This window comes from Camelus dromedarius, chromosome 15 (genome assembly GCF_036321535.1).
Source record: "Camelus dromedarius isolate mCamDro1 chromosome 15, mCamDro1.pat, whole genome shotgun sequence".
Lineage (NCBI taxonomy): Eukaryota > Metazoa > Chordata > Mammalia > Artiodactyla > Camelidae > Camelus > Camelus dromedarius.
In genome coordinates this window covers 22105420-22120407 of record NC_087450.1, presented here as the reverse complement: position 1 = coordinate 22120407, position 14988 = coordinate 22105420, and the positions used below count along the sequence as shown (strand labels likewise).

The 14988-nt window shown below is 34.9% G+C and overlaps 1 protein-coding gene across 2 annotated transcripts in view; it reads right to left on the bottom strand.

Annotated features, from left to right (window-relative positions):
* FANCL (FA complementation group L) overlaps positions 1-14146 on the bottom strand; it is a 62355-nt gene extending 48209 nt beyond the window's left edge. For both annotated transcript variants that reach the window (XM_064494475.1, XM_010989755.3), the window contains exons 1-4: positions 14010-14146; positions 8995-9053; positions 6963-7023; positions 4417-4473 (exon numbers count right to left, since the gene is read on the bottom strand). In XM_064494475.1, coding sequence (XP_064350545.1) covers positions 4417-4473; positions 6963-7023; positions 8995-9053; positions 14010-14105 — 273 coding nt within the window. In that variant the 5' untranslated portion in view covers positions 14106-14146. The remainder of the gene's footprint in view (positions 1-4416; positions 4474-6962; positions 7024-8994; positions 9054-14009) is intronic.
* Between the last annotated feature and the right edge of the window lie 842 nt (positions 14147-14988).

Here is a 14988-nt window from a genome sequence, read left to right as displayed (position 1 = left end):
TTACAAAATACAATTTTATAATCGTTGTGCCTAACTAAAGTGGCCATTATTTTTATAGAAAATCCAGCTAATTCATTTCCTTCCTTATAAAAAAAGAGACATGAAAAAGTTAAAGGACTGCACTAAAGGTCATGTAAAAATGTCAATTATTATACCATATAAACTTAAGACTTTAATATTCTCCTAGATTACTATGCCTATCAGAGATGAGAAAAGTTCAAAAAGAAAAAACTCATCCTCAAGGCTTCACTATTTTTCTACCCCTGTAGATAGAGCGTTTGATAGACAAAACACATACTGTTAAAGAATTAAAGCCTGAACTCTATGTACACTGCCTAGACTGATATATTTGTACACAGTTATGAATCACTTTCTTACAAACAAAACCTCTTCAAAATTAACTTACCTGTTAATTTTCTTTTACTGACTTACATTCTGTATTGCTCCCAGATGAGCTAAGTGTTTTGCCATCTATCTGGCTAGATCACAGTTCATTTCCCTGCTAAGCCCACCTATGATATCTTTAAGATGGTTTATGTTCCCCCAAACAAAACTAAAATTTACATTTTTTTTAATAAGCAATACAAACATCACTAGAATTGCCGAGGCTAAAAATTACCAATTACTTCAAAGGTGCTAACCTAGACAAATATCTTATTTGGGAACTAAAAATAAATGTATCTATGAATTACACAGATGTTCATATGGTCTGGATTATCAAACGGTGTTGTAAAAAGTAAAGAAATAAAATTTTAAAAAATCAGATATAACAAAACCATGTGGGAACAAGTATAAAAAGCTTTAAATATTTCTGGCAACCCTAATAAAAAGTATAGATTTTTATTCATTTGAGTATATGTTTAATCTATTAGTCCTTATCCTTTTCTTAAACAAGGACTGGACACTATTAAATTAAGATAACACTAGAAAGAATACATTTTTATAAAACAGCATTTCAAAATCAGAACTATTTACTGAAACTACTTTAATACAGTTCTAAATCTGCTTTAGGTTAAAAATAAAATTGTGAAGCAGGTTTGTGAAGCTCAGAATGTCAGCTTGAATTAGAAGGGAAGTCCCTACAAGACAAGGATATACGGCCCTTTTTTATAAACTTAAATACCTAATGCTATATGTAAATACCCTGATGGTCTTTAAAAATAAATTTGTACTTAAAATTATCCTGTTACTAAAAATGATAGTGATAGTCAGTCTAGTTCCTGTACTTATACTTGTAACAGCTACATGGTATTTCATTTGAAAATTTTTTCAATTCAAAAATATTAATTACAGCTATCCACATATAATGAAGGTAAAAGTAAATTTAGATAATACTAAAAATGTATTTTAATCTGGTTTATGACACTTGTAAACTCTGCCTTCAACCTTGGGTTAGACAAGTTATTCCTATTCTAAAACCGTAAGAGAGACAGGCAAAGGAGAAGCAAAGCCTTCTTTGTGGAGAAGTAAGCAAAGGAACACAGAAGAAAGAACACAGGCTTTACAAACAGGTTTTAAATCCTAACTTTAAACACTTCCTAGTTTTAAGGCCTTAAGCACTCAGTGACTCAGCTCCAAAAAAATTAATCTACCTCACAGAGTTTTTTTTTAAATACAATTGTTCATTTATTAAATATATACCAAACTCCTACTATATGCCTACTTATTACTAGAAAACTCCATGCAAGATTTACAGTTTCCTAAATTCAGCAGTTACTGATTTCATTTGGGCAACATTCTCAATACTTGCACCAGTGATTATATTAAATGAACCTATTACTGACAACACAATCTAATAAACTAATAATTCTTATATTTTTAGGTACAGTCATAAATGTGCAATAACATCATTAACTCTGTCCATAATTTCTAAGAAAGCTAAAAACACAGGATCTCATTTTATTCAGAAATGCAATAACAAATGTACTAATTAGAACACTGTGAATCAGACATCAATCTCAATATTTTATTTTAGTTTTAAATTAAGGAGTATTACTTCAAAATTAAATGGCCAATAGAGCCATGCTTGCAACCTAATAAAGCTAGCTTCAGTAACAAAGCTTGATGGGTCACAGTATATGTAGTTTTACCCTGGTTCCCTTAGTCCTTCTATTTGTATAGCTTATTAAAATTATAATAAAAAGATACAAGAAACTTTTCAAACTTTTGTCCAATGTCAAGGGGATATAAACCACAATAACTTCACTTCATCGTATCTTCTGTAAGTAAGGTTATCGTATTTTGGCCTTTGACAAAATTTATAACCAGTTTTGATAATCCTTATTAGGGTTTACAAATTTATAAGTCAAAATTAAGCTTCAGAAGTTGATTTTATACTCTTTATTTTGATCCCAAACATTTTACCAAAGTCCCACCTTAGAGGGTTGTTCTGAGGATTAAGAAGAGGACTCAAATCTAGCAGCTCAATACGTGACAGCTGCTGCTAACAATAAAAAGTCTTCAAAAAGAACCACAAAAAAAATCAAACTGCTTTCAGTTGTTAGTTCAATATATTGCTAGTAGGAATTATTGGTATTGTAATTTTGTATAACAAATATGAAGAAATATTTTATAGATACAAGAAAAGTGTAAGTAAAACATAACAAGTAAAAACGTAATAAAATGTTAATATTAGAAACGAAGATTTTCAGATTTAAGAGAAAAGAGACATAAGCATAAAATCAAAGTAAAATCCCTATAATGCCAAATTTGAACTGAAAATACTGAAACAAACTCTTAATTATTTTCTTAAACAGTACTTTTTTCTAGCTTTGTCTGCTGAAAAGGCCTAGAAGTAATAGCAATGAACACTCCAGTTTCAGACTGTGGGATCCAAATACCATTTTCTACAAAGAAACTATGGGTCTTTGGAAGAGTGACTGATCACAGTTCTGCAATAGGATGAGTTAATGAAACTGGGGCAACCAGTGTCATAAAGCAAAGCTTGGGTTGTGTTAAAAGAACTCAGGAGCCAACATGAAGGCGCTTACACTGACCAAAAATGGTACAATTTAAGCACTGAAAATAATAATGATTGCAATGGATTAAAGTTAGTCAAGTATATAAAAACCCATGAGTTCATAATAATACTAAAAAAAGAAAATAATCACTAGTTCCCTTTGACAGTTGCTAAGCACCAACTCATTATTCTAAAAATTGACTTTAAAGAAAGGGAGGGGACAAGAAACAAGCACTTATTCTCTCTCTCCAGTGAAAGCTACACCTCAAATTAACCAAATAACTGATGAGAGTAAGTTGTTCTCTGTAAAAGATTTTCAGCTAATAAACGTAGGCAACAGATTTTATAAAATCACCACTTGAAGCCCTAATGAAATACTGGATATAGGCAATGACCATCATTGGATGCTAAAATCATCAGGTGACAGGCTGATGGGAAACTTTGTACTGGATGCACCTAAACCTATTGATCAATCTTAACCCTACTACAAGAGGAGCTATCAGACACTATATGCCTCCTGATGCAAAGTTAGAAATACAGCACACAAAGTAGTCTTGCCAGAACAAATAAATCCAACTCTGTTGAGACTCTCTAGATCTAACTGCCAGATTATAAAAAAAGGTAGACAAATAAGTTAAAAGGTACCATGAATATCTAATATATCAAATCTAGAATGTAGGAAATTTTATAAGACACAAAATCTGGTTTACTCAGTAAGTAGGTGGCATGGGAAAAAAAAGGGATAAGGAGAAAAGGAGGTGCTGCTATACAGGAGGAACATAGAGACTTAAGAGACGTATCAACTGAATATAACGTGTGTACCTTGTTTGTATGCTGATACAAACAAAGCAGTTATGAGGAATTAACACTAATTTTGCTGGGGTTATAACAGCATTTTTTAAATTGAAACTTTACTTGTTTAAAATTTTACTTTGTTTTGTTTTGTTTTTTTTTAATGGATCAGGTCCTGGGGATTGAACTCAGGACACTGTGCATGCTTAACACGAGCTCTACCACTGAGCTACCCACCTCCCTTCATGACAGCACATTTTAAAACAGACAAAAAGCACTTAGGTGTTAAAGTATACACTGACGTATTTATGGAGGTATGGATACAAAATCCAGAGTTTCCTTTAAAATACTCCACTCTCTTTGTTCTAAGAGTAGGGGAAGAAATATGACTGGCAAAATTTAGAAGTTAGGTCATAGGCCCATGAATAGTCACTAAAGTCTTCCCTCTTCTGTTTATGTTGAAAACTTGCATAATAAAATTCTGTTCTAAATAATAAAATGTCCATAGGATAAACTAAATAATCAAGTATTTTATGCATAATTAATCAAATGATCAATTATGATATGTAACATATGTGTGTAATTAAGCCTAACAAACTTTTCAGAAATCTTCAGTTGTATACAAAAGTTATATATCATAACAGGGTTAGAAAACATATCCTTACCAAAACCATCTTCAACTCCATCATAAAGCTCATTAGATCAGGAGAGTGCTGCATTCTCTAGATCAAAACAACATTTCCAATTAATTTTCATATGTACAATGAATATTCCATGCACTGAAGTTGAAGTAAAATCCTAGTCCATGTGAATATGAAAAAAACTAGCTATATCTGTCTTAAAATGGTAAGAACTGAAGTATTGATCATTATCCCTACTATTCCTACCAATTTCATTCTTAAAGAGAAATAAAGCCCTCAAATCTGTTTTGGTGAGATATACTGAATTATATAAGAATGTCACTTAAAATCTCACACACTCATTTCTTCAGCACTAATTATTGCCAAGTTTAATAAATCTAGCAAACCACATCACTATTAAGGGGGAAAAAGACAGTATGAATGAAAGGAGTGTCAAGAGGAGCATAAAACATAAAAATCAGGCAAGTCTATACAATTAAAAAATCTAGTTAGAGCAATGAATTAGCAGTCAAAGTATTGTCTATTTTAATGTTTTCCTTGACCTTAAAGGCTACCTATAATTGTTAATTTTGTCCTTTTACAACCAACCCATATTAATTCAAAAGGAATCAATCTTTCAATAAGGTAAAATCATTATAATAAAATGGTAAAAAGGAAGTAATTTCTGAAGTAGAATGAATATTCAAGTCATGGTTCCATTTCCTAGAAATCTTTGATTCTTCAAAGAAAATAACTACAGAATAAAAGAAGGCAAAAATAAATCTCATTTAAAATTGCTTTCTTAGACAAATCTCTACATCATTCCTCTACTTGAAATCAAAATAATGTATTTGTTACTTTTTCTGAGGCCCTGGACTACCACCACGGTTCTGAACAAAGTTGATATGTAAATTCACTGTTTTTAGATGAGAAAAATAGTAATCTCAGATATTTCAACAATACATGAAATATATGATTCACATCTTAACACAGCTTTGGGTGGGCACACGTTTGTAGAACCAATCTTTGACTTTCCCTTCTTCTATACAGTATTTTCCCCATAGTTTACTAGAGATGGTAATACATTATATCAAAGATGTGCAAACTACAGCCCAGAGACTGAGTCCAGATCAAGAGCTGTTTCTGTAAATAGAGTTGTAATGAAATGCAACCACGCCTACTCATTTACCTCTTGTCAAGACTGCTTCGGTGCTACAAGGGCAGAGCTGAGTGATTATGACAGACCTTAGGATCCACAAAACCTGACAAATTTACTATCTGGCCCATCAAAGAAAAAGGCTGTTGCCCCCCCCCGACCCATAATTACTAAAGTTAAAAATGATACCAGGAAAGAATAGTAATATTCACCAGGACTTCGGAATAAAACAAAGACTCAAACTAACACTGGGTTCTATGTGACCAACTGGAAGACAGGGAGGAATTAAGTAACTGCAACTTTTTCTAGGAACCCTCTTGGTGAACTGGTGGAGAAAAACTGTTATAGAGCTGATTATTATTCTTAGTCTTTATTAACAAGTTTTCTTCAAGCTATTCACATAGCTCATTAGATTTATTTCTTAAACTTTAGTATTTGATACAGTCACAGTGGATGCGGTGGGGGCAGTGGAGAGAAAACAAAGAGAAATAATTTAAACATTCCCTTAAAAATCTGCTGTAATTATACTGCCAGCAAAGACAGCCTACATTCTACAAATCAAATAGTTTATCTCCTGTATTTTTTTGTGGTTCAGTAAAGCTTTAAGTGAGTATGAATGTCACTGTCAGTTACCAAAGATAATAACCTGCTTTAAGATAAGAGAAAATAAAGGAAATCAGGAAAAACATACAAATGAATAAAGCATCAAAAGAAAGGCAGTTCTACTTACATTTATTTTTCTACAAGAGGCATTTCATTATTTTCAGTTGTTCAGTAACTATTTTTTGTTTGTTTCTCTAATCTTTAAAGGCATTTTCAGGTAGACGAAACTAAATGTTAAGAATTTTAACAAATTTTGAATTGGAGTGGGCAGGTGGGTGGAGTGTGTGAAGGATGACAAAAGTACAAACTTAGTTACAAAATTTTAAAAAATAAAGAATAACTAAATTAATCCTATTTCACCAATCCTGCCTTTACATCTACTCTCAATACGTAGGCATACATGATCCTAAGTGATTTCCACCCCACCTTTCTGTTGCTAATCTTGAATTACAATCAAATTTTTGCCACTGCTACCCTACAACTCCTAAATGGGTCCTGGGATTTTTAGGTACCATCTCTAACTCAGTTCCAACAGAAAAATCACTCAAAAAGTGATGGATATGGATAGGGTATATGCATTTGAAGACCCTAAAAAATCAAGGATGGAAATCAGTTTCGACACAAATGCTGCCTGGAAATGTGATGAGGAGTCTGAGACAGGAAACATTTTATGTAAAACATGGATCCTTAAAATATTTGGTAGAGATGAAACTTACAGAATTCAGCAATTATGAAACTAGTTTATTACAACAGTCCGCAAAATAGGTCTTTTAAAAAGAGATTTAGTAATTTCTTACCCTCGCTTAAAACATAAATCTTTTAAAGGACTTACCTGTTGTACTACTTGATGATATCCATTGAGTATTGTTCTCAGCTGCCAACTACATAGTAATCTAAAATTTTAATGGAACAAAATGGTTTGTTCATTGTTCAGAATTAAGAGAAAAAACATTTATATGCTAACACAAACATGTACATTACATAGAAAAGAATGACATAAATGTAATTCTGACAAGTTAATAAAATTTTTACCACTGGTACTGTTGAAAATCATGTCTTCAAACTGTCAGTACTAATTTTATTTCAAAATATAACTGCAGTCAGCAAACGACATGTAAACAAAACAGTACTTTTTTTTTTAAACTTTACCATACCCATAGCAAGGTTTTCTACTGAATTGAATTCTTCTCCAAGGTAGGTTAAATAAAACCAACAGTTTTGATCATAATATACAGAACTGTATTTGAGAAAGCATATGTAGCAATATAGTCTTCAAATTCCAGATTAAGGATACACACTTTTATTTGTATAGTGGTAAATTAAAGTTCATTTATTCACTTCAGCTGTGCACCCGATATTGTTAGGTAAGTAACTCTTCTAGGAATTGCTTCTACTTATCTAGAAGGAGAAAGTCTGAGTTTTCCCAAGCAAGACCTTTTCAAACATCCCACGACCCTCTCTACTCTTGGTGTGCTAACCCCTACTGACACACTATCTACTCTCAAGAGTGGCAGAGTAGCTCATTCAATTGCTCTTGGGAAATCCCCTCACCAAGCATACTTTCCCACCCCTTGCCACCAACAGTCACACCAATTCACTATGATTATTCCTTCACTGTGGTATCCTTATTTTCTGCCAGTTTTTTCCTCCATAATATTAACTTACTCAAGCAAATCTCATTAAAAATTTCCACAACAACACATAATAACTCTTGTTGACTACACACCCTCCACTAAAGCCACTCCTGTTCTTCAAAGTAATTTATACTATTTACATTTCCTATTCCAAAAACCCAACCAAGCTAGCTTCCACCACTACATGAAGCCTATTCAATCTAACCTGATCCCTTTGCAGCACTCAGCACTGTTAACCATCCTCCCTTTAAGCTTCTCTTTATCTGGCTTCAGAGACAACTGTCCAGGTTTTCCTGTTACTTCTCTTGTCAATCTTTAGACTTCTTCCAAGGTCCTCTTTACTTACTAGTCCTTTAAATGTTGGTATGCCCTCGAGATGCTGTCATTGGCTTTCTCTTCTCACTCCATACGTGCAGGCACTGGCAAGTCTACCCATATTTATGGCCGCAAATCCCATGCCTACTGTGATTTCCTCATGTATCTCCACTCCAAGTCTTACGCTCAAGTTCCACACCAAAACACTACTACCTACGGAAAGTCTCCTCTTGGTATTTCACATCTGACATGTCTTAAAACAATTCCTCTTCTACTTCTTCCATCCGTGACCTCTTCTCCAGCTTAGTGACAGGAGTTAAGAACCTGAAAACATGCCTTCCCTGCTCTTTCCCTCTTACCTCCCACTGCTGATCAGTCACAAAATCCTATCAGTTTTACTCCTAACTCTCTGGATTCTCCCTCCTCTTTTAGGATCAGAAATGAGATTTCAGCACTACCTACGTTTCTAGTCTCTTGACATTCCCTGAAGGCTGTCCATCCCAACAACCATGTTGATACTTAATTTCTCAACATGTCCTGTTGGATAGAACTGATAATGAGGGTTGTCCCACAGACTGCATATTCACAAAATTGACATCAGTCAAAAGAGAAACAAAGTTTTCCAATTCCTTTGAATTCTCCAAATATTCTCACTTGTTAATGAAGTTTACACAATTGCCTTTTACTGTTTTAAATTTAAAAAAAAAAAATTAGAGAATGTTACCTTTGCAAAGCACTTCAGCACTAGGGAATACCATTTACAAAGCACATTGAAACCAGAAATGTTTCAGTTGATTGATTAATAAGCACTTTACCCAAAACTCTAATGACTACAATCAGTTCATACCAGATAAATGACTGCCCAACCCAACCCGCCAAGATCCATGTACAGTAAATAACAACACCCCACATCACCTTGCATTCCTCAGTTGTAAATCTTTAGGCAACAATATTCTAAGGTGGAAATCTCTTCCCTGTGGAGAATAGTAAAAAAAAAGTTCAAATTTTCATCTTTCACTTAATGTTAAGTTAAAGAGAATCACGTAGAAAAGGCAATGTTTTCATTTACTTTCTAAAAGGTATCAACTTTACCCAAATATTTGATAAAAAATAAGCAACAGAATATTGCATTTAAGGGAAAATAACTCAAAAACGTCAGAAACTTTGTAATTATTGGGTAATCAAAACACGAAGATAGGACTGTTTCTAAAGAGAAATTCATTCACATAAACACAATACTAAGAAATGGTTAATGCAGACGTAAAGAAGAAATTTAAATGTCATTTCTTAGGAAATAAATTTATGAAAAAGGTAACTCCATCAAACGGCTTTGATATGGAAAAAATAATGTAAAATGAGAATATACAATACATTATAGGCTTCATATCTAATTTTCCAGATTTTAATAAAATGTAATACATTTAAATAATCTAAATATAGACATGAGAAATATTTTCATAAATCAGTGTATTTAATTCTCCCACATTCAGACCTTTAATAAATAAAATCACTAAAATATTGTTACTTAAATTACTTATTTTAACTTAAATATTCACTAGCTATACGTTTGAAAATACCAAGTTTTACTCAAGAGTCTTTCTAAGGAGAAAAGGACAGTTCTCTGAGAAATATTTTCAATTTTACTTTCTTGAGAAAGTGAATGGGTAAGCAGCTTAAACTTTGTAACTTAAACAGGATAATACACATGAAATCTGAGCAAAGGTAAGCAGAAAAAGACAAACAGAAATATAATCTTTTACTCCAACAGTATAAAATGAAAAAGAGTAATAAAATTCTTGAAAAACAATTACCACGAGAATTTTAGCAGACTCCCTCAAAGCAGTTTCAAAAATAGAGGAACACAATTAAATGTACCCCATAACCTTTACTTTCATGGTAATATTGCAGTTTTGACTTTCATTACATTTAAATGTCCTTTAAAAAAATGAAACAAAATGTACTACTGACCTTTTCAAAAGGTCAAGTAACAATAATTCACTATTTCATTAAAGCACCAAAAGGTATGATGTAGTAACTTTAACCTAATTTTATAGACATCCCACACATAGGTGTAAGAACAATCTGGAATTCAAAATTTACATGAAAAATAGTAAAACGACTCTGCTGATCTGTTATGTGAAAGAATAAAATTCCAAAGCCCCTTATTTGCAAAATCCAACCATTTTAAAAGGTCAAATGGCATGTCATGTGCCATAATATTTTTCTGATTCAAGAAAATGTCCAAAATTATCTTTTTTTAGTTAAAGCATAGAAAAAAATGTTAATTGCTCTCATGAAGCAGATTTTCCAGGCTTACAGAGAACAAAAGTACTGACAGTTGCCTAAACCTGAACCTCTCTACATATCGTCCCAGAAAACGATATACATCAAAATTAGAACAAATATCACCACAAAAACCCCATGTCTTAGGCAAAATGAAAAGAAAGAGAACACTATAAAACTTCAAAATTACCTGTAAGAAGAAAAATATAAACCACTTTTCAGTGATTTCCACTTTCGGGCTCCCACATCAAGTCCTTTTAGAGAGCTAGGTGATTCAGAAAAAAATGCACAGAAGACAGAAGAGGGGATTGGATTATGTGCAAAAAATAATAATAAACACTTCTGGCAGATCAGAGCACTGACTATAGGGAGAGAACTTAATATGAACACAAAAGTCAAGGAGCTCATTTTGGAAAAGAAATGCAGTAGAAGATGGTAACAGGCAGGTAGAGATAGTCTTTGGAAACTGGGTGTTAGGAAAAAGAGTGGGAAATTTAGATCTTATATAAGAAAATTAAAAGACTCAAGTCTTCCTTCAGCACTACTAAAAAATTTATCCACTAAATAAATTGCACTTTGCTTCAGTGACAAAAAAGGGTATTCTTGAATGAGGAATTTAATAAACTATTGCAAAAAGCCACTGTTCACAAACACAAAGATAGTGTCTTCATCAATACCAAGCTACTATTAGACAAAAACAGTACAAATAAGAGAATCAAAACATTTCAGGTGAAGACAACCTCCCATGCAAACAAAAACCACATATGTATAAACAAACTACAATTCTGAATTATATATTATTTGGTGAGTATTTGCATTGAGATTCAGAAATTTTAAAACTAAGAACAGAAATTGAATAAAAAGAAAAAGAAAAAATATTAAAATATAAAGATAAGTTAAAATAGGCACTCAGAGAGAGTAAAATAAAAACTTTCTAAGAGATAAAAAGGGCAAGTAAATCACTAAATGAGAAAAAATAAAAGGCAATCTAAGAAAAGCAACTGAAGTGGAAACCAAGTCCCCCAAAATCCAATATACAAATAACTGGAGACCTTGAAAAAGAAAACAAAATAGTAGGAAATATTTTAAATTATAATCCAAGTATACTTTCTGGAAATTCACATACTAAAAATGACAACTGGACACATGAGAAAAGTGACTCATTACTACCCACTCTTGAGAAAAAGAACAAATAATATATGGGAAAAGGAAAAATATTGGCATCATACATCTTAAAGAGTTTTTTAAAAAAGCAACCATGGACTAGAACTTTCAAGAATCTGAGTGCAAATACTCACTAAGTAATATATAATTCAGTATTCCTTTTAAGAAACTGAAAGGTAACTTCTGCTTTTAGCCATGATGGAACAACAGGGAAGGATTTACCTTCCCACATTAACTAAAAAATTGGACAAAATATATGAAACGATTTTCAGACATCAAACAACAGGCAGCATAGGACAGTGATCCTTGAAAGAAGGGGAACAAATGAGAAAAATCTCCGTAATTGGCCAGCCTAGAGAATTTTTAGGCTGTATAACGCAAAGATGGAGAACCAAATAGAGCCTAACATTTTCTCTGATTTGAGAAGACTGGGGTGGGTTAGGGCAGGCCAAAGTTTACAGAATTCAATTAACTGACTCAAGTATTAACTGACTCAAACAAGAGTCGGGGGGGGGGGGGGGGCAGTGTATGTGTGTGAAAGTCTGATGCCTCAGAGTAGCTCCCTGAAAGTACTTAACAATTACAAGAGGAAAATCTGGCAGATGCCACCTTAAGTAGGTGATCAGAGGTACATCACCAATAATGAGACCCACTGAAATTACTTTCTGCAGTTATCTCTGCCAAAAATTGCATAATTTGAATTCAATGATGAGGAAACATCAGTAAAATCTAAATTGAGGGACATTCTACCTAATGACCAACCTGTACCCCAAAAATACCAAGTTTATAGAAAAAAAAAGAACTATCCACATTGAAGAGACAACAAAAATATGTTGTATCAGATGGTAGGGGGCTTGGAAGGGGTATAAAACATGTAATTACAACACTAACAAAAGTTGAATTTGGACTCCAGATTAGGCAGTGGTACTGTATCACAATTAAATTTCCTGATTTTGTTAATTGTAGTGTGATTATGCATGAGTGTGCCCTTGTTCTCATAAAACATACACTGAAGTACTTAGGAATAAAGGCACACTATATCTATAATTTAATCTGGAACTGTTCAGGGCAATAATGTGGGTACACACCCACTCACATACACACACTCAGAATAATAAATCAAATGGGGCAAATGTAAAATGGTGAATCTTGTTAAAGAGTACATTCAAATTCTTCCTACATCCTTGCTATTTTTCTGTTAGTTTGAAATTACACACAAGCAAACATTTTTAGAAAGCTAGCTCCACCAAACAAAACAACGTTAAATCAAGTGTTTAGGTTAAGATTTCAATAAGCCACTTAGCAGGTACAAATTAGAATTGTAGCAAAGCAAGGGTCATAAGAAAATGTCACCTAATCTCAATTGTGATGGCTACGTATGTTTTCTAAGAGGCTTTAGCAGATACAGACACATATAATACAAAATACTTTTCTTAAAATGCCTGTAAGTAGGTAAAAATGATGCTGGATAAAAATGTAATTTAGTAATCTCTCTTCAATTTTTCTAAATGTTGTTAAAGTTTTCAAGTATGTAGCTTAAGACCAATACTTCCAATTGGGGAAGGAAATGGTGGATTAACTTTTCTCCAGCAAGTAACAATAAATTATAACGTATACTTTTTGTGATGGTCACAATGAATTTGAAGGCAAATGAATTTCTAAAATATGGCCCCCTCATCCTCATAAGCCTGAGTTTAGGGGAGTCTGTTGCGATCATGGACAAGAAATCTAATCTCTCCACTTTCTCATGTCTTGATTTACTCAACTATAAAGTGAGAATACAGACTTAAATTTCTTTTTCTGCCTCAAAGGGCTGAGGATTAAGTGAGATATTGTACTCGGAAAGCAGTTTGTACATTTCAAAGCCAGTTTACCGTGTGAAATATACTCCACAAGAGAGGCCACTTGGAATCAGCAAACGTAATCAACCCGGTTGTCAAGATTTCCTACAAAATACCGCAACTGGATGTGCTCGGGTACCCACGACTCGGTACAGCCAAAATGAGGTTTTCCTCCAAAATGTCCTTTCTACAGGACACACGAATATAACGAGCAGAGATTCCCCCGTGAACGGTCTCCAAACTTCATGGGGGTGGGGAACGTTCGAATAGAGGAAACCAAAAGATTGACTTAGAAAAAAAAAGTTTAAATCTGGGACAGACGCGGAATTAGGAGGGAGGCAAACTCTGAGAGGCGGGAACGAGGGGGCGTGGCTCTCCACCCCTCCTCAGGCCGCGCGCGCGGGTCTCCCAGCGCCCCAGCCCGGGCGGCGACCCCGGCCCAGGCGCGGAGGTGGCGGCGAGGATCGGCTTTCCAGCCGCCGCCGCAGTTCTCAAACCTCCAGTCTCCCAGGAGCCCTGAAGGGCTGCTCCTCTTCACCCCAACAAGTCCGAGCCCCTAACCCCTCCGGTCAGACTTGCAGGAGTGGGGCCGCCCCGCCAGAGGGAGGCTCTCCCAGCGAGAGAGCCCACCCGGGCGAGTACCTGAGCCGAAATGAATCCTTCATACACGGTTTTCGCCCGGTTCTGGGGCAGAAGCAGCGGGCACTGGCGCAACAGGCTGGCTTCCGTCCCCGCCATGGCTCGCCGGCCGTGGTTCGCCCGCCGTGCAAGCGCCGGGAACTTGCGGCCGCCGAGCCCGCACATGCGCAGTCCCGCCTGCGTCTCGGGCGCCGAGGCGGAAACCGGCGCGTGGGCGGAAAAAGCCTCGAGGATTCCGCAGGAGAACATGAAGGTTTGGTGCTAGTGGGAACACCTGGGCTCAGAGCCCGCCTAAGAAACGCGGCTCGGCAGGAGGCGGCATTGGGAGGCAGGAGGGAAGATTGCTCTCAGGTTCACGGGCCTGACCAAGCAAAATCAATCTAGCCTTGATTGCCCCAAGAACACTTGGAAACATGTTAATCCAGACTCAAATCAACACCAGATTCAGGTCTGGTGCGCTGCACTCACAAATGTCTAAGGATAAACAGGAGGAGAAATTGCTGATGAACGTGATGAACCAAAGTTAACTGTCCTTTAACAACCCTTTCTATACATTTTTTTTTAATTCAAGAAGGGGAGGGGGAGGTAGTGCTTAGCACGCACAAGATGCCAGGTTCAATTCCCCAGTACCTTCATTAAAACAAACAAGAGTCAATCTAATTCAAGAACGATAATTTTACATTCCCTTTTACTAAAGGTTAGGGAACTTACTAATATTTACTGGACTACATTTTATTCCTATCTGTATTCAACCCATTACATTTTTGAGCCCTAGAATTTGCAAAACATTGTAATATACTACAGGCTCTGCAAAAAAATGAATAAGATATACACTCTCCCATCTTTATTGCCCTCAAAATGAAATTAAACTTCTTGAAGATTCTTAAAGTTTGATGAGAATTATCAGAGTATTCTGGGTGCGTAGGGGAAAACAAGATTGTTGCAGCAGTGGTAAATTACAGCAAAGCAGTGGTTCTCAAAA